We start from the raw sequence: 27,672 nt of genomic DNA, 5'->3' as shown, positions 1-27,672 counted from the left end.
CCAATATTAACGACGCAAATTTAAAGGATAAAAAAAATAAAATAAAAAAATTAGTCGGCCAAAAGGAGAAGAGCCAAGCTACCGAAGTCATAAACTTTTGATTTTGAATATGTAATTTTTTAAATACATGATTTCTGTTTTTAAATAAATTTATGTGGTATTCATCTTATATTTGTTAATTTTCCTTGATGAGAATTTTGTCCGAACTGTGATAATGTCATTCTTTCTTGGGCTTCCTTCCTTAGTCTTAGTCTATATGAATGTGTTTCCACTTTCCATTAGTTGGTTGCATTGTAGTTATCATATTAAATTTAAAAGAGAAAAAGTGTTTGAATATGTAACGAATTTAAAGGTGTACAGTACAGCAAACAAGTTATGACTGGACAATCTACTAGTATATATAGAAAAATACAAAGCGAAGTAAAAGACGAGAAGACCCCTGGAGGTTCATATCCTCCTGGCGAGCTTGTCGGCCATGACGCGGGGGTTGGCCATGGCAATCTGGTCTTTTCCCACAGCCTTGTAGTCGAATCCGCAGGAGTGGCTCTCCGGGTGCCTGTGGGTCCCGCAGAAGGTGGACCCGCACCTGCAACCGAACCCCGTGAGCCCCACGCGCCTCCTGCACGCCGCGCACCTGTTCGCCGCCTTCGCCGGAGAAGGAGTGGCTCTCGGCGCGTGGTCCTCACCCGAGGCCACGGACGGCGACGAGGAGGAAGGGACTAGGGACGGCGGAGAGAGACGGAACTGATGAGGGAGAGAGCGAGCGAAGCAGTTTGAGCAGAGATTCTGCGTCGCCGGATCGCCGACGAAGCCACAGTTGTTGGCGCACAGCTTCGACGGAGGCTGGCAATGGATTCTCTGTTGCTCTTCGGCCATGCTTTTCTGTTTTTTATTCTATGAAGAAGATGGAGAAATTGATCGTGTGGGAAATCGAAAAGGAAGAGAGGAAAAGAGGTTTTGGTGAATAATTCAAAGTATGTCTGAAAATTGCTTAAAATATATAAAGGAAATATATGGAGGAAAATTCCACGCTCCTTTCCAATCCGTGTAATGTATTACGATTTTTGTGATATGATATATTACGCGTTGTGCTGTGGCTAATTCATTGGGGGAATTTCTTTTCTAGAAACTACGCTACACCCAATTTGGTACTGTTTTGGGGAAAGGGTGGTTTTTCTTTCTTTCTTTTTTTTTTCTCGTTGATTGAGTTGATTTGTTGGACAATCAAACATCCACTAGTAATCCCATTTTTTTTATTAACAATTAAATTAAAATTACGAAACAAGTGTTGGGTTGAGAGAGAGAGAATGGCGTGGCTGGCGGCTAGTGAGTGAGTCAGCTCGACCGAGTCCAACTTGTCTCCGACTCGTATGATTTAGTTTTTTTATACGAAAATATCAACCATCCAAATGTGTGATGCAATTATTTATTCCATACGCGCAAACCACAATTACCAAAACAATCAACTTTTAATCTTTCAACTTGATGCGTCCTTTTTTTTTCGGCTACGAAAAAATTAATGTATACCCCCATTTGGGGGACAAGTGTGTTGCACTTGCATATCAGTGGATAAGTATTCTTGACAAATAATAAATAGGTTGTTTCAGCACACAGTTTTAATAGCTGAATACTGCAATCGACAAGAGCAACTCAAGAGTCGAGACTAATTCTATATTTTATTTTCGTTTTCAACATATTATTTAGAGATTATCTTATTTTTTGCATTAAAAATATATTGAACCTGTACTTTATTGTATGAAAAAAAGTTATTGCATTTGACTTGTGACACAATTCAATAAAATGATTTTATACGACACAAACAGTTTGTATTCAAATTTGACTACTTCTACTTGTATCATACCTGGACACTGGACCAAAAATGTTTATCATTCAAAATAGCCTTAAGAGTAAGGTTTAAGAAAGGTAATGCAGGGAAAAAAGGAAAGAAAAAAAATGCTTCACAAAGAACTTCCAAATATCACTGCAGAAATGAAGTTCATGTTAACAGTACTAACACAAAAAGAGCACCCTGAACTCTGAATCAATAGCTACAAAAACGATTCTTTTTCACGTTGCATACAAACCCTTGAAATGTTTTTTTTTTTTTTTACTTCTTTCATTTGATGATGGACTCAGTGGATGACGGGCTTTAGGGGATGAGCTTTCGTCACTGACCAGTCAACACTCAGATCAAGTTCTTCGTCCAACTCTCCAACAATGCTTCTGCAAAATTTGAAGCAAAGATTTACTCCATTGTTAGAAGAAACTACAAAATAATGTTTAGTTGTTTACATACACGACAAGCAAATACAAAATCAATATATTGAACTTGAAAAGTTTTACATGTTGTCGCCTCTAATTATATACAATCCCAGCCCAATTTCCTGAACACCTTCCTGCAAATCATCGTAATGATTAGACATTATGCCTTTTGATACATACAACAGTATCAGAATATAGCTTGCAAATTCTCAATAAAGTCCATAATTTCACCAAAGCAAAGTTTGTAACCTTTGTGGAGAAAACACGTTCATGAGACTCGTCGAGAATAATATTTGTAGCCTGGTCAAATCCTTTCAAGACACCCTTTGAGAGAAAAAGTGAAGAAATTATTGAAGCAAATTGCTAAGATCTATGATATAAACGGCTCCAAGGACTAATCTTACCAAAATATTTCGCCCATCATTTGTTATTACCGATATTTGTTCTGTGGAGATATAAAACAGGTCAAGTCAGATTCCATTAATGCCAACAGTCCAGAAAGATAATAGAACAGGGACGTTTTCGTATTATTTTTCACAATGCTTTTAAGATTCTATAAACTGTCAAATGACCCAGAAACTGTAAATGCACACAAGTATTAATGGAGGATTTTACATACGGTCTACGAGAGTCTCAAGCCCCAGGCCTGCAGACATATTGCAATGCTGAAACTGGATAAAGTACGGATTTCTATGTCAGAACCGGCGATGAAATGATATCTGCAGAAGGAATTTGTCGAACAGAGATTACAAGCTGTTACAATAACACAACATTACTACAAAGTTGAGGGAACTCCATAACCACTATAACTCTAACGAGACCAGTCTTTGTTGTTTCACGGTATTGCTTTATAAAACATTTCTCTGAGTGAAGATGCTCTCATTCTAATAAGCGCCAAGGTTTTAAAAAACGTTAAAAACGTACGTACTGAGGCGTGGAAACGGAAAATCGCCCGAAAAACGCCTCAGTAACGAACGTTTTAGGTCTGGAAAATGACCTTGCTTGAGCACCACTTTGCAGATTTGGACTTGTTATAAAGACTTTTTCTTTTTCATTGACTTTTATTCATTTTCAACTAAAAAAAAGGCAACCCTAAACTTCTAAGTCAAAACCCAGGACAAAATCCCCCAAAATGCAAATACACGAACAAAAACCATCATCTAAGCCCTAAAATCAGGAATGCTATACCTGGTATATCTTTATTAGACTTTGCCGAAAACGAAATTTGAATTTTGGACGATTTCAAATTACAAAAACTAAAAACAACAAATATTACTCCGAGTAAAAAACACATCAATTATATATTTTCGCAATGAAATAGGGAATTCAAGCAGTACTAATCAACTCGTGCACAAAATAAAATAAAAAACTGAAACTAAGAGTTTGAGATTCACCTGGTGGTCGTGACGATGAGACGGTGCGATACGGTGGTAGAAGGCGAGACGGCGAGCAATTGGGAGCGACGGCTAGAGGGTTTTCTAATCGTACAAGTTCAGGTATCACCGTATCACTTACTAGATGTTTATATTTAAGAATTATATTTTTTTTTCTTTTTTTATATTTAATTAAATTCAATAGATATATAGACATTATGAAGTGTTCTATCTTTTTAATTTATTCAAATTTTTATTAGCGGTTCCTTTAGTATTTTTTTTTCTTTCTAATTAGTCCTCATTGTATATATAAAAATAATTAATAATAATGTAAAGTTCCTTTTTTTTTTTAAAATAGGTCTCTCTAAAACCTCTCCGATCATTCCGCGAGGAAGATCCAAAAAATGGGGAGAACTTAACACATTGCATTAAACTCAACATCCGCCTCAAAATTGCTCAGCACGAGGAGTGGAACATCCCCCACATTACAAAAACCTCATAATTAAGAACTACTTGCCCAGTGACCCAAGTTATGAACGGTCATATTAGCGTTTCTCAAGACCCAAGCAAAAGCGATGAACTTAAAGTTCTTCTTACAATCAACAATCTCTAAAACAAAAGTGGCAAAAAAACCAGTAAGGACATGTCTTACCCTCGCAGAGACTTGTCATAATGTTCAAATAGTCACCTTCAATCACAATTCTTTTTAGATCTCGGAATTTGGCTAGGGGTAATCCGATGTGAACTCCCAACATCTCAGCCATCCTCAGTTAAGTTGGCAATAAAAGGGCTTCTCCACATCCACATGCATCTTCTCTTTGTGTCTTGAGCTATGATCCCCACCACTGCGTTATCAACGCGAAAAGCCGTATTCTAAGCAATCGTTGGTCAGGGTTCTTCCACACCGCAAGAGCGTAATCGCTGGACCTTGATTGGGGCTCTAACAACGTGGCTATGTCGTGTTGTTCAAAGTAATTTGACGAATTCTGAGCAAGGATGTATCTTCTGTTAGGAATTCTTGCCCACGAGAGATAATGAAAATATTATAAATGATTACTAAATAGAATAATGATTTACTTTATAAGCATCATATGATTAGTGAGTTGAGCTCTGAATATCAGAATCAATAGCAACTATCATCCGTAGCCTCCGTATTAAATTGAGTCACGTGTTGAGCACCTAAGTTCGAGCGGTGATCTAAAACATGGTCGATGACTGATACATGCCTGGATAGCTGTATCTAAAGTCATATATGCGGAACACTAGTGAAGATTGATCACGACGTGCTAGCATTCTGCACTTGTGGTAAATGCACGATCCGGACAGACTTTGGTTGTAGATATGTCGTTTAAGTACCGTTACAATACACTAATCGGGGTCGCTATGATAGTCACAATGAGACTTGATCTAAATCCTGAAGTGATCATGGACACTGGATCATGTTACCGCGCTCTTTGACTCATTCGCTAAAAGGCTACTATCATGCTAATCACAGCTTATGTCTTGGGAGTTTCGGAGCATGATTCGAGTGGGAAGTGGTTGACAGATACGGAATCCAGCCTTCTTGAAAAAAGGTCAATGTTCACTCATCTAAGGGTTGATTCCAGAACCGATAGATTGTCGGAATTTCCAAAGTATGTATGTTAGGAATAATCTTTCGCTGAGGAAGCAACAGTGTTTAGGGTATATATGTATCAAGAAACGGATTAATTGACATTTCTCAATGCGGGTTGAACCTGAAGGATCTTGATCACGTACTGACTAGATCAGTGGACACTTGTCACGATGAGTAAATATAATTATAATATAAAGGAGAGTTTAGTCTTGGAGTGCGTAGGTGGAGTTTGACCAAGATTAGACAAATCGATGTGGAAAAGAGAAAGAAGTTTTTCGTCTTTTCATCGGATTTGTTAAGCTTCTATTACTAGGTCCATAGTCCCCGATTCGGCTTCGATAAGACGAATAAAGAACCTCTAATAATAATGTGTTTCATTATTATAGATCTCACAAGCTGTAATAGTGATTGACAGCATTAAATTCAGAAAACGAGTCATTGCTGAATTAATAAAGTATTTATAGTAGAATTGTTTATTTATTGTTTGATCAAGTAAATAATCAATTGATCCATTAATTATTTATTGTTTGATCAAGTAAATAATTAATCAATTACTTCTTTGTTTATTGTTGGACCAAGTAAATAAATAATTAATTGGGCTTTAGGCAATTTGGCCTTGCACTAAATGATGTTGACGAATTTTTTAGGGTATTGGGCACATGGATTGCGTCACTCCCTCCCCCTTGGGCGTGTGACAATTTCGTCCATGCCATATTGGTAGTTACCAATATTTTCTCTTTAGTTGTTTAAATAAAGGAGATAGAAAAATATTTAAAATGAAATAAGATATTGTCATTTATTATCTCTCATGAATATTATGAGAGAATAATATTTAAAAGGAAATAAAATATTGTCCTTTATTATCTCTTATGAATATTAGGAGAGAATAATATTTTAAAGGAAATAAGATATTTTTTCATTCTCTCATAATTAAATATTCTCTATTTAAACGTAAAATAAAATCTCATATTTATTAATCTGATGGCTAAGAGAGAAAGTAAGATTCATTAGATGAGAACCAAGGGCTAAGTTTGATTAACTAGTGTGAACACAATAATATGAAATAATATATTTTGGAAACTATCGAGAATATATCATTTGCACTACTATAAACATGGGTTCATGAAAAGAGAAAAATATGATTTTGGAAGTCCAAAATTTTTCGTCTAATTCTCTAGTGTGTGTGTGTGTGTCTCTCTCTCTCTCTCTCTACCCCTCGGAATTACTCATCGTTTCTTGATCGTGTGAGATTAAAGAGTGTTGTCACACGCCGTCTTTCTTTATTCGTCCGGAGATTATGTTTCAGAAGACTACGGTGTCATCAAGAGGAGTACGAAGATCTGAAAGTTTGAAGAAGGAGATCAAGGCGCTCGAAGACGGATTGAGAAAACTTGAAGTTTCTGTTCGTGAGCCCAATCCATTAATTCTCTACGAACCTTGTTCTTTGTTCTTATTGGTTGTTTGACATGTTTGAATGCTTTCATTATTTAATTAATAAGTAAATCTAGATCTTGTTAGATAACCATACATTAACTAGCTTATGTCAGTGAGTGTAATTAATTTATTCCGCAACATATATGATTATCAAGGTAAGCATTTTACCAGCAAGTGGTATCAGAGCGATTGTTTGTGTCTGATACCTAATTACCTTTTTTTTTCCATTGCGGGGAGCCGGCAAGATCTTTGTCGCCATGATCCTGTCTATCCACCTCGTCGCAAAAATCCAAAATACATCTTTGGTCTCATCCGCGACTCTCCTTGAGCATCAAATTCGAGACCATCAAACCTCTAGACTCGCCCGGAAAACCTTCGCCAATTACTCATAGACGCAAAATGCCACCCCACTTTAACGAGAAGCGCCAAACTCTTGTCCTCAAGCCTTCTAAATCTGAGGCCGCCACAAGCCTTCGGTTTACAGATATTACTCCAACTCACTGAGGCCACATATCTCGCATCTCTCGGACCCCTTCCACCGAAATTTTCGAGTCTCCTTGTCAAGGAAGGAACTTGTAAGAGCCACATCATTTCTCCACACACTTTGCGAGCTATGATGAAAAGCAATACATTTTGGTGAACGCCGGATCTAACCATCGCACTAATCATCATGTCAAATACTCATCTTTTATATAACAATAGACTCTTTTTGCTGTAGAACGACAAAAGAAAAACAATTATCATCACAAACACATAACATGCGAAGAAAAAATTCAACGAGATCATGGAGCACACAAACTCTACCCATAATTTTTATAGATTAAAATCAACTAGTTGTGCAAAGAAATAGACGGTCTGGCCCAAACGCAGAGCCAAGTTCGCGTTGGTTCCGAACAGCCCATGAAATTCCTCCGTCATCGCTCTCTCTCTAGCTCTAAATTTGCATGAACGGACAAAGACGACGACAATGACGATGATGATACGGAATCTCTTGACTCCAATATTGTCGTTGTTAGAGGGAGATATGTTTCAGACCAATCGTATTGTGACTTTGGGAGAGAAAATGAAATTTGAACCAATCGTATTGGTGACTTTGCTGATAAAATGGAATTGGGTGTTTGTGTTTGGGTTTGTGTATGAAAGAAATGTGTCGGAAGAAGCAGAAGATGAGAAAGAAGAAAGAAGAAGAAGAAGAAGAAAAAGAAAGGATCCATAAAATGGGTTGATTTGATAGATGGTTATTACATTTCTAGGATTTGAGAAGATGAGAATCGAATCTTGAGATAACAAGTTCTATTCATCAACGAACCAGAGAAGAAATTGTATTCGATCTTATGAGAAATATACAAGTAAAAGGCTTTATATAGCCATGAAACATAAAAGAAATAAAAGAAAAACAAAGAAACAAATATGGAAAATACAACTTGTTCAACTTATCGTTTATTAGACATAAACGACGCATATGAAAAACTTGATCTCTAATACACCCCCGCAAGATGAACTTTCCCGAAAGTTCATCTTGGATTGAACTTGAATATCGGAGAAGACAATCCGAAGAATACCTCGACCGAATGAATAAAGAAAAAATTGACTTTGTGAAGAACCGGTCTTGTTTTGAGGAAAAAATCTGTCACAGGCATTTTGTCGAACACCTTTGAGTGCATATACTAAACAAAGACCATTGCAGAACACAGCTCACTTCTTGAGCCCAAATTCACCCGATCGAAAACGACGGAGTTTCCTCTTCTTCACATTCTTTATCGTCGCTCTACCATGTTCGTCAAGAACATTGAAGCCAAGAACATTGAAGTCAAAGCACTACCATGTTCGTCAAGAACATTGAAGCCAAAATAAAAAGTCTGATGAACTCGGGATTTAAGGTTCGGGTCCGATCCAATGAGCACCGTTTGCGACGAGTAAAGGTTTCACTACAGAGTAAGCCGTGCACCTCCGACTCCAAAGTACTCCGGCCGCGACCAAGATCAGTTGGCCATGGCAGATCGCAACAATCGGTGATGTCAGCGTCGCTCTCTCTGTGCGCCTGAACAACGTAAATCTCTCGCTGGAATTCAAAATCCATTTGGGCAAATTGACTCATCGGTTGGTCCTTGTTCTTATCCGTTGGTCTTTGTTCTTATCCGGGGAGAACGATCTTGTTCTTGATGGATTTCAGGAGGTAGTGATCGCCGATGGGATACTCGCACAGCTTCGGCGAGGATCCGGTGACCAGAAGAACTCTGGGCTTGCTTGGTCCGACGAAGTTGTGGAAATTAGGGATTTGGCCCACCCAATCGGATCTCTGTTCGTCCCAATTGGAGATCTTCGGGCTGATGTTGTACGGACGGTTCGGGTTGGATTTCTCGTCCGGGCCTTCGTCGACGAGGATCTTCGTGATGTGGAAAGTCTCGCAACTGTTGTCCTTTTTCGCCGGTTCGGCATCGTAATAAGAGGGCGAAATCGCCGGAAGAAGAACTTGAAGATTTGACACGGCGTAACTCGCCGGAGAAGGGAACCTTGTAACTTGGATACGGCGGGACTCGCCGGAGAAGATCTTGAAGCTTTGACATGGCGCGACTCGCCGGATAAGCCTCTTGAATGTTGACGCGGCGGGACTCGCCGGATTGGGATCTTGAACCCGTTGATACGACGTTGAATCGCCGAAAAAAAAGATCTTGAAGTCTTGACAAAGCGGAAAAATGCCGGAAGAAGATCTTGAAAGTTAACACGGCTTGAATCGCCGGAAATAGATTCTTGATAAAAACAGCTTGAAATTCGCCGGACTAGAATCTTGATAAAAACACTCCGAACTTCCAATGCGCTCCATCGATGAAGCTTCTTCCGTCGATGAAGCGATTGTAAGAAGAACTTGAAATCGAGAAAAAGAGGCGCCAAATAACCGGAATACTCGGAGGTAAAAGAAAATTGACCTTCGTGAAATTCCACCGGGCTCGCGTCGGAGATCTTTTCCGATCGTCGAGGAAATTGGGGAGGACGAAGTGGATTTCTCTAACCTAGAAAATTGAATGCGGAAATTCGCTCTGATACCAAATTACATTTCTAGGATTTGAGAAGATGAGAATCGAATCTTAAGATAACAAGCTCTATTCATCAACGAACCAGAGAAGAAATTGTATTCGATCTTCTGAGAAATATACAAGTAAAAGGCTTTATATAGCCATGAAACATAAAAGAAATAAAAGAAAAACAAAGAAACAAATATGGAAAATACAACTTGTTCAACTTATCGTTTATTAGACATAAACGACGCATATGAAAAACTTGATCTCTAATAATGGTATAAGAGTCTTTTGTACAAATTATGTATTAAATGTGTCAATATTTGAGTTTTTGGTGATTTTTGATAATTGACAAGTAAATGATATTATTGTCGTCAATATTTCAATGCAAGACTGTCTTGACAAGATCATACTGCTGGAACATTGAAGTCTACTGATTGTACATTGATGCATAGGGGTGTTTCGGCTATGCATTTTGCCACAAAATATAGTCTACTTTTCAGATTATTTGGTGCTCAAAAGAATGTCTTCCATTTCCAAAGTCAATTATCGAATCAATCATTGTTTACAAAGTATAATTAAAACGGTCTGAAGGTGAAAGAAAACTCACGCCTTGACAAGTAACCGTTTGCAAGAACAACATGTTCAACAGTGAAGGCTTGATTGTCTGTAACTTGCACCACAAGTAATGTGTAGTTCATAATAGATCCATCATCTAAACAATAGCCACTGTGTACTGAAGATAAGTTAATCTACCAGGGTAAATAAGACTTTGAAAAATATTAAGGAAAAAATAAATAAGCATCTGGCATTATTTCTCGTGGAAACTAAAAACCACCCAAAAAAAGAAAAACGTCAACGTCTCTTCTCAACTACGGATATCATAAAGAACATTTTAGTTTCTTTGGTCTCTATTATTTCCCGGGTCAAACTTTAAAAAACAAAAAATCCAGCAACCAGAAGCAAGTGAACATGAACTTTTTTATTATGCAATGCCCACGATATAGGCGTTCCAAGCATCTTGTTGTTGAAAGCAAGTCATCTCCTCGTACTTGACATCTCGGGCGGCACCGAATCCAACGGTGCTTCTGTTATCTTCAGTATCAGGCATTTCCCGAAGCCAAAAATGGACAGCCCGAAATCCAGCCTCTTCTAAGCAGTCCTTGATCTCAGGCAACGACCACCTATGTACGAACACATCACGCTCAAAGGAGTTCGAAACTACTTTTGCATCACAATAATCATTTTAAAGCAAGAGAAAGAACAACTTACAGTCTCCACGTGTACGAAAATGCGTGGCTGAGCTTCTTCTTCTGCTTTTGGAAATGGAAGTGAAGGCTAATCCTCGTCTTTCGCTGGACGATATCGAATTCGGCTTGTTCCCACACGTACTGTGTACACATCGCGATGACCATTCAAAAAAATAATAAAGCTCCTTGGGACTTCTAAAAACAGGTGTAAAAAAAAAATTACCGTGAAATTGGGGAATTTCCTCTGAAGCTTGAGCTTGTGTTCCGAGGACGTACCGCCGTACAAATCCATGACAAAGATTCCACCTTTGTTGGACAAGGCGGCGCGGGCGTGCTTGAAATACGAGACCAGCTCGGGCCGGGTGTGAAGGCAACAACAGCTGTAGTTGAAAGCGCAAACGATGTCTCGAGGCGGCTGTGACAGCTCAGCAGCTTTCTCCTCCGCCTCTTCCTCCAGCGAAACGCTGCTTATCAGCTCCTCGGGCTCGTCATGTTTCACTAGTTTGGCCTCGACCGGGCGTAAAACGTTCCCGTGGAAAAGGGAGATCCTGGAATACGCGTCGGACCCGATTTTGTCGATGTTGTTCTCCAAGCACCATTGAAGTGCTTCCAAGTCCAAATCAAGTCCAACAGCGGTCCTTCTTGGGTCGCTGCGAAGCCATTCTGTACTGTCACACCCCAAAATCAGCTTTATTAGTACATACTATCATACCAATTTTACAAAAGGACTCCGAAGAAGGAAAAAAAAAGAGGCAATAGCGTATGGCAAAGAAGAAAAATATGATTCTTTTAATAATTTTTAGCAGCTCTTAATGAATAAGGAAGCAAAAAATAAGTATCAGAAGTTTTTATGAAGTCTTAATAGAACAGAAACATGTGTTCTCTTAAGCATTAAAGAAGGGGAAAAAAAGCACCACTGCTTCCAAACCCAAGATTAGTATTGTGAGCATTTCAACTCAACAGAGAGTCAACTTTCGTTGACCGGATAATTTTCACAATTTGAAATGCCTGAAGTAAGGTCTTGTCAGTTATCAAACAGCTGGGGATGGTGATACGTGGGTCCCAGAGTAACATCAAGAACTGAAACCATGATGTTTTCTTGTTTGATGAGAATTATCTTGATAACAGGTCAGATTAAACCATAATGAAGAACACTTGAAAGTGGACATTGCAATGTACCTGAGAAGGGCTGTCCCACAGAAATCTTCTTGGAAATGAAGAGGCAATCTTCCACCAACATACATCAGAAAGAACTTTTGCAAGTAGCTTATATCTCCTTTTGGTGACTGATTTACAGTTAAAAAAAAAGGGAAGAGAATCAATGGTAAGACTGATTTGCATGTTCTTGGAAATGGGTTTAGCAAATATAGTTGTGAAATGGTGGAAGTTCGAACCTGAACCGATTGCTGGTAAAGAGAGAACTTTGAGGGGATTTGAGTGGATAGGTGTTCTTGTTGTTCTTCAAGCTCATTGTCGTTTTCTTCTTCGTCAGTGGAGAGAGTGGGGTTTGAGGTTGAAGAAGCAGAGAAGGCTGAGGAGGGAAGGCTATCAAATCCTTCTTCATCCTCTTCGTTTTCTTGGAAGAATGATCGACGAGAGTTTTTTGGTTGGTGTCTCTGCTTCTTTTCTCTTCCTTTTCCCATTTTGGTACTTTTTTCTCTCTCGAGTCTCGACTCTCGATTATAAAAGCAACTTACGAGGTCTGAAATTTCTCTTTTTTTTTTTAGAAATAAGTTAAATTACGATTAAATTTAATATTTTTTAAATGATAGAGTTTAAAATAAATTTAAAAATAAATTAAGTTTAAATGTCTTAAAATACATTTTTCACCGTTTTTAGGATAAAAAAAATCCATTTTTTGTTATTTTAGAAGTAATAAATTTATTTTTAATATCATCTAACTTAAAAAGTCTACATTATAAATTTTCCCTTTCTTTTGAGAAATTTCATAAAATAGACTTCCTAATTTTTTAACTAATTCGCTTCTAATTTATACCTCTTCCAAATACATTAACTTTTATTTTCACTTGATCTATCTTATTTAATATCTTTTTCACTTTCAAAAATCACAATTATGATTTTGAACTAACTTTGCTTTTTATCTTTTCATGTATTTGAATATTTCGATGAATGTTTCTTTTTAAGATTATCAAGATTCGTTGAAATTCATCGTAAAATATTATCAAAGTTTAATGTATTATTTTTGCTTTCCGACGTATTCTAATAAACAAACGGTGGTTAGATATGGTTTTCCGATTTTATTTATTTATTTGTATTTGCTAGCATATATTTATTTTTATTTGTATTTGTTTGCATACCCTAATTTTGTTGGTTAAGCTAATTAGTTACCCTTAATCAAAACGGAAATGCTCTGTGACACGGGTCACGACCACGAACGACCCACTCACATTTTGACACGTGGCAGCACACTGCACGTGTCAAAATGTGAGTGGGTCGTTCGGTGGTCGTGATCCGTTAAACATTGCAAGCTCTAATCAAAATGGACGACATATTTGTAGTATTTCCCTTTAATCTTGGATACTTAAAAAATAAAAATAAAAATAAAAAATTCTTAGAAATAGGCAAGAAGCAAAATGAAACGTTTCCCAAACGCGTCTCCTATCTTGACCAAAGCGACATCTCTCTCTCTCTTTTTATTTTCTTCCTCAACTTTTCCGGACCAGAAACCCTCAAAATTTCCATAGAAAACCCGGGCCGAGAAAATCAGCGAAACCCAAAACTTAAGGCTCGGACCTCGAATACTAGCTCATCTCCGTCGAAATCAACCTCCGATCTGGTCCCAACATGAGCCGATTCAAATCCTAGGGTTTCTTCTGATTTCGATCTCTAAATATCTCCAATTTCTGACAAAGTAATCTCTCTCCGTCCCTCCAATATGTATAGCAATTTCAAGGAACAAGCTATAGAGTACGTGAAACAAGCCGTGCAAGAAGACAATGCTGGGAATTACGCAAAGGCGTTTCCTTTGTACATGAATGCTTTGGAATACTTTCGGACTCACTTGAAGTACGAGAAGAATCCGAAGATCAAGGAGGCCATCACACAGAAGTTCACGGAGTATCTCCGCCGCGCCGAGGAGATCCGCGCAGTACTGGACGACGGCGGTCCCGGACCGGCGTCGAACGGCGACGCGGCGGTGGCGACGAGGCCGAAGACGAAGCCGAAGGACGGCGGAGAAGGCGGTGGCGACGGAGACGATCCCGAGAAGGAGAAGCTCCGGGCGGGGCTGAACTCAGCTATCATTCGGGAGAAGCCGAACGTGAAGTGGAACGACGTTGCTGGCCTCGAGAGCGCCAAACAGGCCTTGCAAGAGGCTGTTATTTTACCTGTCAAGTATCCGCAGTTCTTTACTGGTTGGTTTGTCTGTCTCTTTGCCCGATTTGTCGTGGCTTAGCGTTTTTTTTAGTTTTGGATTTGATTTGGATGGTAGTAAGCTGTGTTTTCTAAGTGATTGGAGGTTTAGCTGTCTGAACTAAGATTGTTAAGGCTTAGATTTAGTAGCGTTTTTTGGTATTAGCTTGGAATGTGTTAATTGGGTCGGTCGACGATGAAGCAATGCACGGCCAATCTTGGTCGAGTGTCTTTGTTGATTGAATGATGGAGATATGAGTGCTTCTCTTGGTTTCTCTGTATCACTTTCCGAAGTGGTAGTAGTTCCTTCAAAATATGTTTGTAGTATTGGAGTTCAGTAAAATTGATGAAATGGTCTAACTTGTAGTATACAGGTGTTTAAGCATTGGTTGATATCTTTAATGACAAGTGTTTGCAAAAAAAGGCAAAATATTAAAGTGTAAATTAATAACTAAATGAAGAAGAAAGAAATGAGGGCATTTTTAAATTTAAAATTAGATGAAAATCTGAAGAAAAGGAAAGATATTATGTTGGTCTTGTTCTGCATTAAGGCTAGTATCCAGGTTGCATGCTGATATGCGATTAAAATATGTGTGGAGGAAAGTGAGGAGTTGGTTAAGATTCTTGTCGTACATGGGAATGAATACCTTGTCTCAAGAAATAAAGTTCTTTCAAATTTTCTGTTCAATGTATTATCCATCGAGCCATGCATACATTTGTAGTTTAACCCATAATTGATGTTCTCAGGGAAAAGACGCCCCTGGAGGGCTTTTCTTTTATACGGGCCACCTGGAACGGGAAAGTCTTACTTGGCCAAAGCTGTTGCTACTGAAGCAGATTCGACTTTTTTCAGGTAAACAAGCTCTGAGCTGTTTCTATGTGAGATTTGAACCGTATGGCATTTCTATCATGTGCAAGTGAATAAAAAATTCAATGCAATTATAGCAATAGTTTTTTTTCAGTTTGCTTTCTGAAAATCACCATCGATTGTATTTAAGAATGTCATTGCCTTAATTGGCAGTTACTGAGAGGTGGTTGCCTAGCTTGTTTTTTAATAGCGTGATTTTTGGTTGGCAGTGTTTCATCATCAGACCTGGTCTCAAAGTGGATGGGGGAAAGTGAGAAGTTAGTTTCTAGTCTTTTCCAAATGGCACGTGAGAGCGCTCCATCTATCATCTTCGTTGATGAAATTGATTCTTTATGTGGTCAGCGTGGAGAGGGAAATGAGAGTGAAGCTTCTCGACGTATAAAGACAGAACTGCTTGTGCAGATGCAGGTAGGTCTTCACTGTGCTTTCAATTCTAGATAGGTTTCTGTTTATGCGCAACTCTTCTTTAAACTTTATTCAGCCCCCCCTCCCTTTTTTTTTTTTTTTTTTTTTTTAATTATAAGTAAGTGTGTTAAATAAATAAATAAACTAAGTGGTTCAGATGGTTCGGTTCCTATAGTCCTTTTAGTAAGTCTTAAAATTGGATTTATTTTGGGTCATTTGGCTGGCAAAGAAACAGACAGAATATATCAAGAGAAAGAACAATCTTTGGATGCTATGTGTGGATTGCTTTATGGCTATACATTATTGTTTGGTTTTTGTTTTTCTCATGATTTGTTTTCCTCTAAACATGATTTCAACTTCAATAAAACCATTTTTGTCCATTTGAAAAAAATTCTAGGAAAAATAATATTTTAGGAAGTTTGAATTTACTTAGACCAGAGCTTGTATTCTGCGAATCAACGTAAGTTTCAATATTTTAGGAATTTTCAATATACACATGCGTGCCTTTTTTTAACGTGAACAATGCTGATAATATGAAATTTCAGTTTAATCCAGACTTGGTTGATCTTTCCAAATGTTTTAGGGTGTGGGGACCACCGACCATAAAGTACTTGTTCTTGCTGCAACAAATACTCCTTATGCTCTGGACCAGGTAATACGGTTTTGTGTTAATCTTTCTATCTTATCTTCATTACTAAACACAACTTTGTTACTGTTTCTAATCATCACCAATATTGCAGGCTATCAGGCGGCGTTTTGACAAGCGAATCTACATTCCTCTACCAGAAGCTAAGGCTCGGCAGCATATGTTTAAAGTACTTGACCTTTTGCTGGCTAATTTATTATTATTCGAACTATTTGTTAAAGGAAAGGAACAGAAGTCAAATTTTGGTTTCGTCTATACTTGTGTAAAAGATAAATAAAAAGAAATGTCTTGTTCTATGCTGATATGGTTTTAATAAACTTTATCAGGTACATCTCGGAGATACTCCTCACAACTTGACAGAAAGTGATTTTGAATATTTAGGTCGTAAAACTGAAGGTTTTTCCGGATCAGATGTTGCTGTTTGTGTAAGCACAGGAGCATCCTAATTGTACTTATTATTGGTATAGATGAAGAAAAAAAATTCACATTGCTCTATTTTGTAAATCTTACAGGTCAAAGATGTTCTATTTGAGCCTGTTCGTAAAACACAAGACGCCATGTTTTTCATTAAGACTTCTGATGGTTTGTGGGTGCCATGTGGGCCAAAGCAACATGGTGCGATTCAGATATCCATGGATGAGCTGGCAGCTAGAGGAGAAGCTTCAAAGGTATAACTTTCGTGAGCATTGGTTATTCTTTGTGGTTATATTTTTCGCTTAAATCTCTTTCCAGGATTTAGTTTTTTTTATTTATGTTTTCCTTTCTGTGTGTAATTTCAAGCTTATTCACATATTTCCTCGTTTAAAGTTGGAAACTAGTATTAATAGTTGAAGTTGCTGATCAATAGCTCTGTCTAATCGAGAACGTGTATATCTATTGACCTGTTGACTATCGCCAATGCAGATTAGTCCACCTCCAATCTCGAGAGTAGATTTTGATAAGGTTCTTGCTAGACAGAGGCCTACGGTGAGCAAATCTGATCTTGGCGTACACGAGAGATTTACAAAGGAGTTTGGAGAGGAAGGATGATATGATTTTTTCTGTGTAATTATATGGTTTCATTCATCAACACTTAGCAATCTATGCAAATCATATCTCACTATGATTGTGTTTTCGGGTATTCTGCCGGATCTGATGAATTATTAGGTTTTTTTTTTTTTTTTTTTTTTTTAACTGGGGGAAGCGGTATGACCTCCCTTTTCCCTTTTTTTATATATTTTTTTTGTGTATTGAGATGGAATTGAAAATACCAGGGTTTGATACTCAGTTGAGATTATTGTTGAAATTATGTAAAGTTTTATCATACACATATAAATGTAGCTCTCATCTACAATGGTGGCTGTGCCTTTGATTTCGACTTTCTTTCAAACAAGTAGACTGGTATTACCATCGCCATCTTGGCGAACATATCTTTTTACCTAAACTTAGTCTCTTTCATATTTTGATCTACAAGAACTGCTCCGCTGAGCGTTTTTTGCTGCCGCCTAACATGGGAGGCTCGACTGTTTTAGATTTGAAGTTGGTTTTCTAACAAGCAGTTGTGATTGTATATCCAAGGAATTAGAGTACTATTTAATGTCTCTTAAATACTCTTCTTTTGAGTAGTTTGTTTAGAGCAGGGTTTTCCGTCAGGTAAGTTTTATGCTTTTTGGTGGTTATTGCAGTGGATATTTTTATCATATCACTGTTTCTTTTGACAATTTTTGCTGAAAATTTCGAGAAGTGTCATATGGCGTGCACCTGAGCTTTTGGGCCACGGCCAGCTCAGGCACTGGGATTGACCGCTAGTCCGATCTGTCTCCATTTTGAGAGCTGGTATCACCAACTCTATCGGGCAGAGCCATACGAATCAACACCATTATGTCGTCTCCCTCATTCTCACTCACCATCTTCCTCCAAAGATTTTTTTTTACTAGTCCAATATCATCGTGTTCATCGTCGAAACTTTGTTGGCATGGTCATCCTCATCAGCCTCTTCTATGTCTTTTCCATTTGATTTTTTTTTCCTTTGAAGCAGAAAAGAAAGATTAATTTTTCTTTGGTCATACATGTATACATAATTGCAAGCTCTAGCATGTCTCTTAATAATCCATGTCTCAAACCATGTTGTACTCGATCCGACTACGTGCAGCCCGATATTACAGGACCGAGAGACTGAATAATTAAAATCTCCGGCACCTTGATGTCGTGCCCGAACGCCCTCCGTTGCAGCTGAAGAACATCACGGAGCGTCCAATCACCTGCAACTTTAACTACCATTCTATTAGGGTCCCCAATCCGAAAGAAAGTTTGTCTCTGTACAGAACCATTACTTTGGATCTCCCTGAAGGAGTTGAGATTGCGGTTTGGCAGAGTAAATTCAAGCTCACAAAGTAAAGAGTAGCAATGGAAGCTTTGTCTTTGGAGCTTTCATCACGTTTCTTGTTTTATATATGTTTCGAGTCTTTCTTTAATCCCAAGGTTGTAAGAGAAAAATCACTATATCACAATATATCTAAATCATCTACCTGATTCCAGGTAGATGATTCCAGGTAGATGATTTTGCATTTCTTGTCAAAGAGACATAAGTACTAATAATGAATACTAATAATGTAGTACATATATAGTAGTGTAGAAATGTACATGCTTGCTCACTACCAAGGAAAAATTCTCAATTTATGTCAACATCTAATGAGAAACGACAGATATATATATTTCTGATAAATCTTCGATTGTTTTCTAAAGTCATTTAAATCTACCTGTTCGGTTTTGGCGGAGGGAAAGAGCAGAGCATCACCAAAAGTCCCCGCAGGAGCAAACGCCGTCCTTAAAGTGGTGAAACCGGTTCGAATCCCTCACAACTATATCTCTTCTTTCGATCGACGATATCAGCTTGACGACGGTGTGACAGTCTCCGCAAACTCGAAGGTTCTTGATGACGTGGATGGGCGCCCCGGGCGGCATCGAAATCAGCCCGAAAGCAATGGCCAGCCTCTCGCTGTGTCGGAACAGGATGGCCGCTTTGTGCTCTTCGTCAACGTCGTGAAGCACGTAGTTCGTGTCGGGTTCGTACCCCATTTCCTTCATCCGGCCTCCCAGCTCCTCCAGCCTCGCATCGATGGAGCTCGACATCGGATGCGAAGCGTCGCCGGCCAAGAAAGAGTAGGTCTTGTTCTTGACCTCGATCCAGCTGTACCCGGCTTCTTTGTTCACTCGCCTCTCCTCCATCGACCTCCTCACCGCGGCTCTCTCCTCCCACTTCCCCGTAGCCGCGTAGATGTTCGAGAGCAGCACGTACGCCGCCGAGTCTCGGGGCTCGATCGAGATCAGCTTCTCCGCCGCGAGCGCTCCGAGCTCCGAGTCGCGCCGGACGTGGCACGCGGCCAGCAGGGTCCGCCAGATCGTCGCGTCCGCCGGGAACGGCATTCCGTCGATGACCTCCGCGGCTTCTCGGAGCTTCCCGGCCCGGCTGTAGAGGTCGACCATGCACGAATAGTGCTCCATCCTCGGAGCGATTCCGTGGCTTTCGATCATCGCGTCGAAGTGCTTCCGACCCTCTTCCACGAGCCCCGCGTGGGCACAGGCGGTGATCACGGCGATGAAAGTCACGTCGTCCATTTCTATCCCCTCCTCTCGCCTCTGCATGTCCCGGAACGTCCCGAGAGCCTTCTCGGCCTGGCCGTGCTGAGCGAACCCGGACACCATCGAGTTCCACGAGATCAGGTCTCTCTCTCGCTGCCTCTCGAACACTCTCTCCGCGCTCTCGATGCTCCCTCGCTTCGCGTACATCGTGAGGAGAGCGCTGCTCACGCACAGAGCGCCGTCGAGCCTCGCTTTGATCGACGCCGCGTGGAGCTGCCTCCCTTGGCCCGCCCCCGCCGTGGGCCCCGCGCAGGCGTGGATCGCGCTGGAGAACGTGTACTCGTTCGCCCGGACTCCCTCTCTCGCCAGATCGCGAAACAGACCGACGGCTTTGGCCGTTTCCCCGGTTTGGGCGTACCCGACGAGCATGGCCGACCACGCCACGACGTCCTTCTCGTCCACGAGCTCGAACACTTTGGAAGCTTCTTCGACGTTTCCGAGCTTGACGTACGCGTCAAGCAACGCGGTCCCCACGCTCGTCGACCTCTCGTGGTTCGTCTTCACGGCCTGGGCGTGTATTTGCAGCACGAATTCGGGCGGCTGAGCCGTCAAGATGGAAGAATAGGTGAAGTGGTTCGGTCTAACTCCGTCCCTGCACATCTGAGAGAACAATCGCACCGCTCTCTCTTTCGCGCCGTTCTGCACGAACCCCGCGATCATGGCGGTCCACGAAACCACGGTTTGACTTTGACCGCTGGTTCGCATGGCGGAGAACACTTTACAAGCGTCTTCTGTTTCGCCGCACTTGATATAAGCCACCATGAAAGCCGTTTCGAGGTTGCGATCGAACCCTGATCCGTTCTTCACGGTGTGGCAATGGAGTTGTCTCGTGAAGCCCAACTCCTTGAGATTCGAGCACGACTTGACAAGAGAGACGAACCCGGGCTGGGTCAGCTTCTCTCCCGCGAGCCTCATCAGACGAAACAGCTTGAAAGCTTCCGAGTCGACCCCATTGGTCACCCAACCGGATATCAAGCTGTTCCAAGTAACCATGTCTTTGTTCTCCAAGCCATCGAAAACGAGGCTGGCCCGCTTAATCGCGCCTGACTTTGAGTACATGTTGATAATCGAATTGCACACGAAAGCACTCGACTCGTAACCGCTCTTCAGCGCCATATTGTGGATTTGACTACCTTCTTCAGCCGAACCTCGGTGAGCAATGGCTCCAAAGACAGTGACAAACGTCAAGGGATTAGGCTTGACCCCGTTTCTATGCATCTGAGAAAACAAGTCAACTGTGAGTTCGTTCAGTCCACTCTGTGCGTAACCGGAAAGTAAAGCAGTCCAAGCCACCGCATTTTTGACCCGCATTTCATCGAAAACTCTCCTTGCATCGGTAACGCCCTCGGTTTTCATATACATATCGACAAGAGAAGCTCCGACGCTGACATCATCCGAAAGCCTTGACTTGACGCATCGGCAATGAACCTGCTTTCCCACACATTGGTCCGCCAAGCATCCACAAACCTTCAATGTAAGGGAAATAGTCAACGCGTCGACCACGAACCCGGATCGAGAGAGACCCAGAAAGCTTCCAAGAGCTTCTCTGTTTAGGCCATTACGAGAGTTTTCGAAGAGCAAGGTTCTGTATTCTGACTCTGAAAGGTCTCTCGTGGTACTTTTGTCGAACATTTGATGAGCTCGGGTTGATATAGACTTGATAGACTTCTTCGAGAAAGAGAGGGTCCTCGAAGAGAGATACAGACTCATAGCACTCAATACTCCCAGTTAATAAAGCTCACGCCATCTAAGTACAAGAAATCTCTTTTTTTTTTTTTTTTGCCTTCTTTTATGTTGTTTTTGAATTGGGTATTGGCGCAATTTTTCCCCGACTTTATAATTTGTATCACTTTACAGCCTAGTACTACCCCAAAAAAAAAAAAAAAAAAAAAATCGTTCGCATTTTCGGATCTTCCCATCGAAAAAAAAACTACTCCTTTAGTTCAATTAAGAATAGGAATATTGGGACAAACTCGTTGATCCCATTAGTGAGAAATATAATTTTTTTTAAAGAGATTTGTTAATAAATAACCATTTAGCATAAGGCAATTAAAATAATAGTCAAAGTATCATTTTTGTTACAAAAATAATAGCCCAAAATAATTTGGGTTTCAGAATTACTCTATCGTAAATCGTGTATATCCGATTCTAGTTTAAGCTTTATGTCCAAAATAAGCATTATCGTTCGATTCTTATCGAACGATCAATAATTTTCTAAAAATTAATAAATTATAGCGTCGATGATGTTCGTAGAATAAGCCTATCACATTGGAGAGGCCTCTTAGCATATTTATTTTTACAAGTATTTAGTATAAATATTAAATATGTATCAATAATATTTTTTATTTACTTAAGATTAATAAAATGTATCAGATTTTGTTCGATTTGAATATAAAACACCAGTAAATTAATAAATGTACATTTTCTTAAATTAATCATATATTCTTGACAATATATACTTAAATGTTGTTTCGTATAATGATTTTAAAAATAATTTAACCGAAATAAAAAAAATATCAGTTGATCTCTATTTTTCTATCTTGATTTATTTTTCAAAGTAATTAATTAAAGTTGTGTTTTTTACGTTAGTGATGGTAAATAGTGATTCACCATGTCTAGATAATCATTAATTTATTTTTATTGATTAATATAAAGAGTATCCTGTTTTTCAATATAATGTATAGTTATATGATTCACTTGATTCCAAGTGATACCGCACCGTCTCCCACTGTATCGCACCGTCTCATCGTCACGACCACCAGGTGATGTCCAAACTCTTAGTTTCAGTTTTTTATTTTATTTTGTTGACGTGTTGATTAGTATTGCTTGAATTGAAATCGTCTGAAATTCAAATTCCGTTTTTGGCAAAGTCTAAGCAAAACATACCAGGTAGAGCATTACAGAGTTTAGGGCTTAGAGGATGGTTTTTGTTCGTGTATTTGGATTTTGGGGGATTTTGTACTGGGTTTTGACTTAGAAGTTTAGGGTTGCGTTTTTCTTAGTTGAAACTGAATAAAAGTAAATGAAAAAGTAAAAGTCTTTATACCAAGTCCAAATCTGCAAAGTGGTGTTCAAGCAAAGTCATTTTCCAGACCTAAAACGTGCGTTTCTGAGGCGTTTTCCAGGCGTTTTACCGTTACGGCTTTAACGTTTTTTAAAACCTTGGTGATTATTGAGAATAGGTTGGTTATAAAGGAAACAACAATATGAGAGAAATCGTGACTGTTCAAGTTGGCGGCTTTGCAAACTTCATGGGCTCTCATTTCTGGAACTTCCAGGTTTCTTTTTACTTTCTGTTTTCATTTTAGAAATGTTCATTGATAATATTTGTTGTTGGTCATTGTGTGGGTTCAATTCTGAAGGATGAGTTGCTTGGATTGGCCGAGGACTCAGATTCGGACCCTGTTTTTCAAAATCGGTATTTGAACATGGATGTTATTTACCGTACCGGTGAGACACACCAGGTAAAACCTTACATAATGAATAATCAAGTTAAAAGTCTTTTCAACACATGTGTTTTCTTTCCTCCTTGTACCAAACTTTGCATTTTTTGAGGCTGTGATAAATATGTTTGTTCTTATACGGGGTTTGGACATATCCTCTCATAGTCTTTGGAATTCATTTAATTTTCTTCTGTTGTTGCTGGACACGACAGGGAAATGTTTCGTACACTCCTCGCATGGTTTCCGTTGATTTCCAAGGTACTTTGATCTTATGAGAAACATTAGTGATAAATTTTGGGAGCCTCACGAATTTGCATAAATGTCTCATAAAAGTTTATAAGTTTTTCTTCTAAGGATAAGGCTGCTCGGAGAGTGATGTAAATAATTAAACTAAATTTTTAAAAAAAATTATAATCCCCACAAAACCTGAAAATGTCTATTTAGAAGTGTGTTTCGCAAGAGGAACAAGAGGCTTATGAGCATGAAAAGATTGAAGTTGGACGGAACTGAGATCTTCTTGCATGTTGTTTGTGATTTTCGGCAATTGTAGGATCACTTGGATCCATGAGTTCACGTGGGACATTATACGAAGAAAGTTCTGAAGCAAAAGCGAATGTTCTGACATGGTGAGACGTTAGACTATTTGATATAGTGGTAGTCCTCAGACAGATAGTTTCCATAAACAACATCTTGCTTTTTTGAGTAATATGTTGGTGGCAAGGAAAATGAGGGCCTTTGGACTTGGCTTTTGGAAGGAAGGAAAAGCATAAAGGAAGAAAGAAAAATGTGATGGAAAAAAAGAGGAAGTTTTTTTTTTTTTTTTTTCTGTCTAAGTAATAGGATTAATTCAAAATAAAATCAGTATTTTAATTTCAGTATAATGTTTTAATTCAATATTAAGAAATACAAAAATACATCATCAACACAATTCATGAAATTATATTGCCTCAATTTGCACCGTGGAAATTAAATAAATTAAAAAAAAAAATTATGCAGGGGTGGTAAAGTTTCGACTATTGCTTCTGAACCTCATAAGAAGAATTTGTTCTTGCAACGTTTGTACGGGGAAGAAGAGCAACCGACTTCCACTTCAATGAACGGCAAGGAGAGAATTTCGCCGCGTGAGACAGACGATAAGGATATTGTCGAGTGCCTAGAAAATGTTGTCCAACATTGGACAGACTACTCGAAAGTTCACTACCATCCCCGAAGTCTATACGAATTAACTGGATTGTGGATGGAAGGTCAAGAGTTTGATAATTACGGGATTGGGAGGGAAGCATTATCGGGTGGTTCTAGAGGTGAAGAAATTAGTGAGAGGATACGTTCATTTGTGGAGGAGTGTGATCATATTCAGGTATGCACGATCACTACAAATATTGTACCTCAGCTATATGTTGTTGTCACAGCCTATAAGAAGTTACTCATCTGCAAATCAATGAAACCTGTTTTTCTGTGTAGGGTTTTCAATTTGTCGTCGATGATTCGGGAGGTTTCTCAGCCGTAGCGTCTGAGCTCTTAGAGAGTATTGCAGATGAATATGGAAACACCCCAGTGGTTCTATATTCAGTCCGCGGTCCCGACTCTCACCTGAACCCGAAAAGCCGGAACCAGAGAGTCTTTAGAGACCTTCATGATGCAGTTTCCTTTTCAAAATTATCTTCCTTTTGTAAACTTCATATTCCTATTGGCCTACCTTTCTTAAGCACAAGTAAGCCGTGATACTCTATTAAGGTTAACACTAACTTCTTGAAGAAGAGTACAAAAATAAAAGTAACAATGCATCGTCTGTGATATTGAAGGTAAATCCGCTAAGTTTTTGAGAGTGAACAGTGAAAAGCCTTACCACTGCAGCGCGGTGTACGGGGCTGCACTACACGCCGTGACCGTCCCTTTCCTGATGGGACAACTCAGCCCGGCCACGGAAGCTCATACCATTTCCGGTTCCATGGATGTTCATGAGCTCATTCAGATTCTAACGTCTCAATCTAGGGACAACATGGTGGGAATTATGGACATTGCATTTCCGGCTCCTTCTCTGGCTGGTAACTTGGTTCGAGTGCCGTTTCACATTCAGAATTTGGTAATAAACTGGGTTATATCGAGCTAATTATTCACTTTCATGGGAACTAAAAATCTAGGGACACAGGCCAACTCAACTTTGCTGGATGATTTCCTTACGTTGACTCCAGAGATAAAACACAGCGTTGAAGACCTCCGTGCAGTAGAGTCTATTACCTCCCTCGGAGCCTTCAGTTCAGGTAAATGATAATACAATGCATAACTAAGCGGAAGAGTTATTTTTTAATTTTTTAACGTCATTTCCGTGTTGCGTAGGACTTGATCGTGCCTCAGTTCGCGAAGTAAATGCCACAGTTGAAACGGCCTACAAACGGGCCAAATCAAGGCCAATGTTCTGCCACCTCTCCGTGGCTCAGATTCCTCTCCCAATACCGCTGCCGTTTCCGCCGATCTTCGGCCCCTTTGTGGGCCAACGGGGCGAGCTTTTGGGCAGCCCGTCGTCCGTCGAGGTCGAGTCGGTCCCGCTGGCTGCGAGGCTGCGGTCGAGCAGCGCCGTGTTGCCATTTGTTGAAAAGAGGTTGGGGAAGCTTCGGAGCTACGGGATTGCGAGGGGCGCTCCCGGGGCTCAGCTTCTCTCGAGCTGGGGCTTCACGCACGACGAGTTGGAGGAGATGAGCGAGGCCTTGTCGAAAATGGTTGCCACGTTGAGTCCAGACTTGGCAATTTCCTCCGACTCGGATTAAATGCTAATATGTAGGAAGTTTATGCAGAATGACTATCTGATATAAGTAAGTTCCTTGGTTGTATGGCATTTTCTTTTATTTTGTCACCCACCTTTTATGACATATATTTCCGAAGCCAGATTTCAGTAGACCTTGCGGTATATACGAAGTTCCCCCCTTATAGCAAGTTAAACTAGAAAGTGTACTCTTCAGCTATTTATTTTTTATTTTTTTTATACAATATTATATATATTATTTTAAATTTCTGCAAATTTATCTTATTTTGAAATATCCCGAAATCATACCTTTAAATCATGTAAATTATATCTTAAAGTCTAGTTGTTTAAACTTTAAACTCATACCCTAACGTTTTGATTTAATGTAAATTTGTGTCACTAAATAAAAAAATAAACAGTACTATTTTGAGTGCAATCAGATGTTCTGTTCAATAAGTAATGAGTTCAAATAAGAATTACATTATGTTAGTAGGAAAATTGTGGGACATAAATTTATAGTCGAGTTGGCCTTGAAAGGCCAACCAGATCTATCGTCTTTGAGAAGGTTAGTTCTCTTAGTAAATCCGCCAAACCGTTTTCCCAAAAACCCGGACAACGCATACCAATCACAATTCAAACCCTTTAACGTTCATATCCATACCACGTCAAAGGCGGCATGTGGCCCCATGAGATCGACGGAGTCCGGATTCGAAGCGCAACGCGGCCCTAAAAGACCGGAGCTCGCCAATAGTCTCTTACAATTATAAATAGGAGACCACAGAGCATATTTACGCACGTTACATTCAGACTGTATTTTTTGTTTTTCATCGTATGTCCCTCAAGCTCGTTGCTTTATAGCGCTTTTCAACCGTTTATCATTTGTTCATCACATATATATATTCAATAAAAAGTCCCAGAGTCATCTTTTGTCCATTTTACTTTTCGTTCTTTTTCATTCATTATTTCGAAATTGAATTTAATCTCGTTACGGAATTCTGAGTCCCATCATTACAAATCTAAATCGACCCATTTTTTTGTCACGAATTGTCGAGACTGCTTTGATGTGAATTTTTCACGTCAACATTGTTACACATATTGTTAGGGGGTCATTTTCTCAAGGTAGAAATGACACCCCGAGCAAAAACGATAAGGCAAACCCATACGTAAATCCCAACTTCACAATCGAAGTCTTTTGGTCAAACCTCGAGTCAACCATGACTCTTGACGCCAACTCATTTTGGGCACAAAACAAGCCTTGGCGCCAACTTATTTTAGCCACAATACAAGCTTCGCATTCAACATATTTTGGCCACCATATAATCATTGCCGCCAACTTGATGATGCCGCTAACATGATGACGCTAACTTGATAGCGTCGCCAATCTGATGGTGCTGCCAACTGTTAGGATTTGACACACAAATCCTACCTAAAAAAATCAGAAAACGAAATCGCAAAGAATAAAAATTAGCACACACAGATTTATAGTGGTTTACTTTCGATGTGAAAGCTACGTCCGCTCACAAATCATCATCGAAATTTCTTCAGTCGTCACCTCAGCGCCGATTAGGCTCGATACATCTAACACCAACTTGATGATGACGCCGATCTGATGATGCCGCTAACTTG

At 39.6% G+C, this 27,672-nt stretch overlaps 6 protein-coding genes across 7 annotated transcripts; 2 read left to right on the top strand and 4 right to left on the bottom strand.

The window, feature by feature from the left end:
• Positions 1-310: 310 nt before the first annotated feature.
• LOC149381248 (zinc finger A20 and AN1 domain-containing stress-associated protein 4-like) lies at positions 311-1,104 on the bottom strand. Its single transcript, XM_089601575.1, has one exon. The coding sequence runs from the start codon at positions 874-876 to the stop codon at positions 448-450; it is 429 nt and encodes a 142-aa protein (XP_089457701.1). The 5' UTR covers positions 877-1,104; the 3' UTR covers positions 311-447.
• An 853-nt stretch (positions 1,105-1,957) lies between these two features.
• On the bottom strand, positions 1,958-3,830 carry LSM8 (Small nuclear ribonucleoprotein family protein). The gene is made up of 6 exons (XM_089600802.1): positions 3,657-3,830; positions 2,882-2,981; positions 2,667-2,707; positions 2,512-2,586; positions 2,344-2,396; positions 1,958-2,223 (listed from the first exon to the last, which is right to left on the bottom strand). The coding sequence occupies exons 2-6, from the start codon at positions 2,916-2,918 to the stop codon at positions 2,133-2,135; spliced, it is 297 nt and encodes a 98-aa protein (XP_089456928.1). The 5' UTR covers positions 2,919-2,981; positions 3,657-3,830; the 3' UTR covers positions 1,958-2,132.
• A 6,651-nt stretch (positions 3,831-10,481) lies between these two features.
• LOC149381246 (S-adenosyl-L-methionine-dependent methyltransferases superfamily protein) lies at positions 10,482-12,625 on the bottom strand. The gene is made up of 5 exons (XM_089629904.1): positions 12,346-12,625; positions 12,131-12,237; positions 11,175-11,619; positions 10,974-11,092; positions 10,482-10,885 (listed from the first exon to the last, which is right to left on the bottom strand). Exons 1-5 carry the CDS (start codon positions 12,592-12,594, stop codon positions 10,687-10,689), a joined length of 1,119 nt encoding a protein of 372 aa, XP_089486030.1. The 5' UTR covers positions 12,595-12,625; the 3' UTR covers positions 10,482-10,686.
• A 936-nt stretch (positions 12,626-13,561) lies between these two features.
• On the top strand, positions 13,562-17,575 carry LOC149381245 (protein SUPPRESSOR OF K(+) TRANSPORT GROWTH DEFECT 1). Its single transcript, XM_089630679.1, has 8 exons — positions 13,562-14,325; positions 15,071-15,176; positions 15,401-15,599; positions 16,180-16,248; positions 16,337-16,411; positions 16,569-16,667; positions 16,755-16,910; positions 17,146-17,575. The coding sequence occupies exons 1-8, from the start codon at positions 13,848-13,850 to the stop codon at positions 17,269-17,271; spliced, it is 1,308 nt and encodes a 435-aa protein (XP_089486805.1). The 5' UTR covers positions 13,562-13,847; the 3' UTR covers positions 17,272-17,575.
• Positions 17,576-18,866: 1,291 nt separating this feature from the next.
• On the bottom strand, positions 18,867-21,701 carry LOC149381244 (Tetratricopeptide repeat (TPR)-like superfamily protein). The gene has a single exon (XM_089629940.1). The coding sequence runs from the start codon at positions 21,571-21,573 to the stop codon at positions 19,015-19,017; it is 2,559 nt and encodes an 852-aa protein (XP_089486066.1). The 5' UTR covers positions 21,574-21,701; the 3' UTR covers positions 18,867-19,014.
• An 843-nt stretch (positions 21,702-22,544) lies between these two features.
• On the top strand, positions 22,545-26,201 carry LOC149381243 (plasma membrane, autoregulation-binding site, misato segment II, myosin-like, tubulin/FtsZ protein). Of its 2 annotated transcripts, none has more exons than XM_089601703.1 (10): positions 22,545-22,625; positions 23,046-23,141; positions 23,226-23,327; positions 23,519-23,564; positions 23,857-23,932; positions 24,303-24,663; positions 24,768-25,017; positions 25,109-25,351; positions 25,448-25,567; positions 25,644-26,201. In XM_089601703.1, exons 2-10 carry the CDS (start codon positions 23,070-23,072, stop codon positions 26,069-26,071), a joined length of 1,698 nt encoding a protein of 565 aa, XP_089457829.1. In that variant the 5' UTR covers positions 22,545-22,625; positions 23,046-23,069; the 3' UTR covers positions 26,072-26,201. The 2 variants fall into 2 exon arrangements, with proteins under 2 accessions (XP_089457829.1, XP_089457830.1); XM_089601704.1 differs by having other exon boundaries at positions 22,545-22,752.
• The last annotated feature ends 1,471 nt before the right edge of the window (positions 26,202-27,672 follow it).

This window comes from Urtica dioica, chromosome 11 (assembly GCF_054948205.1).
Source record: "Urtica dioica subsp. dioica isolate 48M chromosome 11, U.dioica_male_clone48M_v1_H2, whole genome shotgun sequence".
Taxonomy (NCBI): Eukaryota; Viridiplantae; Streptophyta; class Magnoliopsida; order Rosales; family Urticaceae; genus Urtica; species Urtica dioica.
Note: the sequence above shows the minus strand (reverse complement) of the source record. Positions and strands in the feature narration are given on the sequence as shown.

Excerpts from the sequence above, each read along its gene's own strand:
- LOC149381248 (XM_089601575.1), bottom strand. The coding sequence starts at position 876 with ATGGCCGAAGAGCAACAGAGAATCCATTGCCAGCCTCCGTCGAAGCTG.
- LSM8 (XM_089600802.1), bottom strand. The coding sequence starts at position 2,918 with ATGTCTGCAGGCCTGGGGCTTGAGACTCTCGTAGACC. Across the intron at positions 2,708-2,881 it reads GCTTGAGACTCTCGTAGACC|AACAAATATCGGTAATAACA; the intron begins GTATGTAAAATC and ends ATATCTCCACAG. Across the intron at positions 2,587-2,666 it reads ATGATGGGCGAAATATTTTG|GGTGTCTTGAAAGGATTTGA; the intron begins GTAAGATTAGTC and ends TTTCTCTCAAAG.
- LOC149381246 (XM_089629904.1), bottom strand. The coding sequence starts at position 12,594 with ATGGGAAAAGGAAGAGAAAAGAAGCAGAGACACCAACCAAAAAACTCT. Across the intron at positions 12,238-12,345 it reads TTTACCAGCAATCGGTTCAG|TCACCAAAAGGAGATATAAG; the intron begins GTTCGAACTTCC and ends ACTGTAAATCAG. Across the intron at positions 11,620-12,130 it reads TGTGGGACAGCCCTTCTCAG|TACAGAATGGCTTCGCAGCG; the intron begins GTACATTGCAAT and ends GGGGTGTGACAG.
- LOC149381245 (XM_089630679.1), top strand. The coding sequence starts at position 13,848 with ATGTATAGCAATTTCAAGGAACAAGCTATAGAGTACGTGAAACAAGCC. Across the intron at positions 16,412-16,568 it reads CTCGGCAGCATATGTTTAAA|GTACATCTCGGAGATACTCC; the intron begins GTACTTGACCTT and ends AAACTTTATCAG. Across the intron at positions 16,668-16,754 it reads GATCAGATGTTGCTGTTTGT|GTCAAAGATGTTCTATTTGA; the intron begins GTAAGCACAGGA and ends TAAATCTTACAG.
- LOC149381244 (XM_089629940.1), bottom strand. The coding sequence starts at position 21,573 with ATGAGTCTGTATCTCTCTTCGAGGACCCTCTCTTTCTCGAAGAAGTCT.
- LOC149381243 (XM_089601703.1), top strand. The coding sequence starts at position 23,070 with ATGAGAGAAATCGTGACTGTTCAAGTTGGCGGCTTTGCAAACTTCATG. Across the intron at positions 25,018-25,108 it reads CCTACCTTTCTTAAGCACAA|GTAAATCCGCTAAGTTTTTG; the intron begins GTAAGCCGTGAT and ends GTGATATTGAAG. Across the intron at positions 25,568-25,643 it reads CCTCGGAGCCTTCAGTTCAG|GACTTGATCGTGCCTCAGTT; the intron begins GTAAATGATAAT and ends CGTGTTGCGTAG.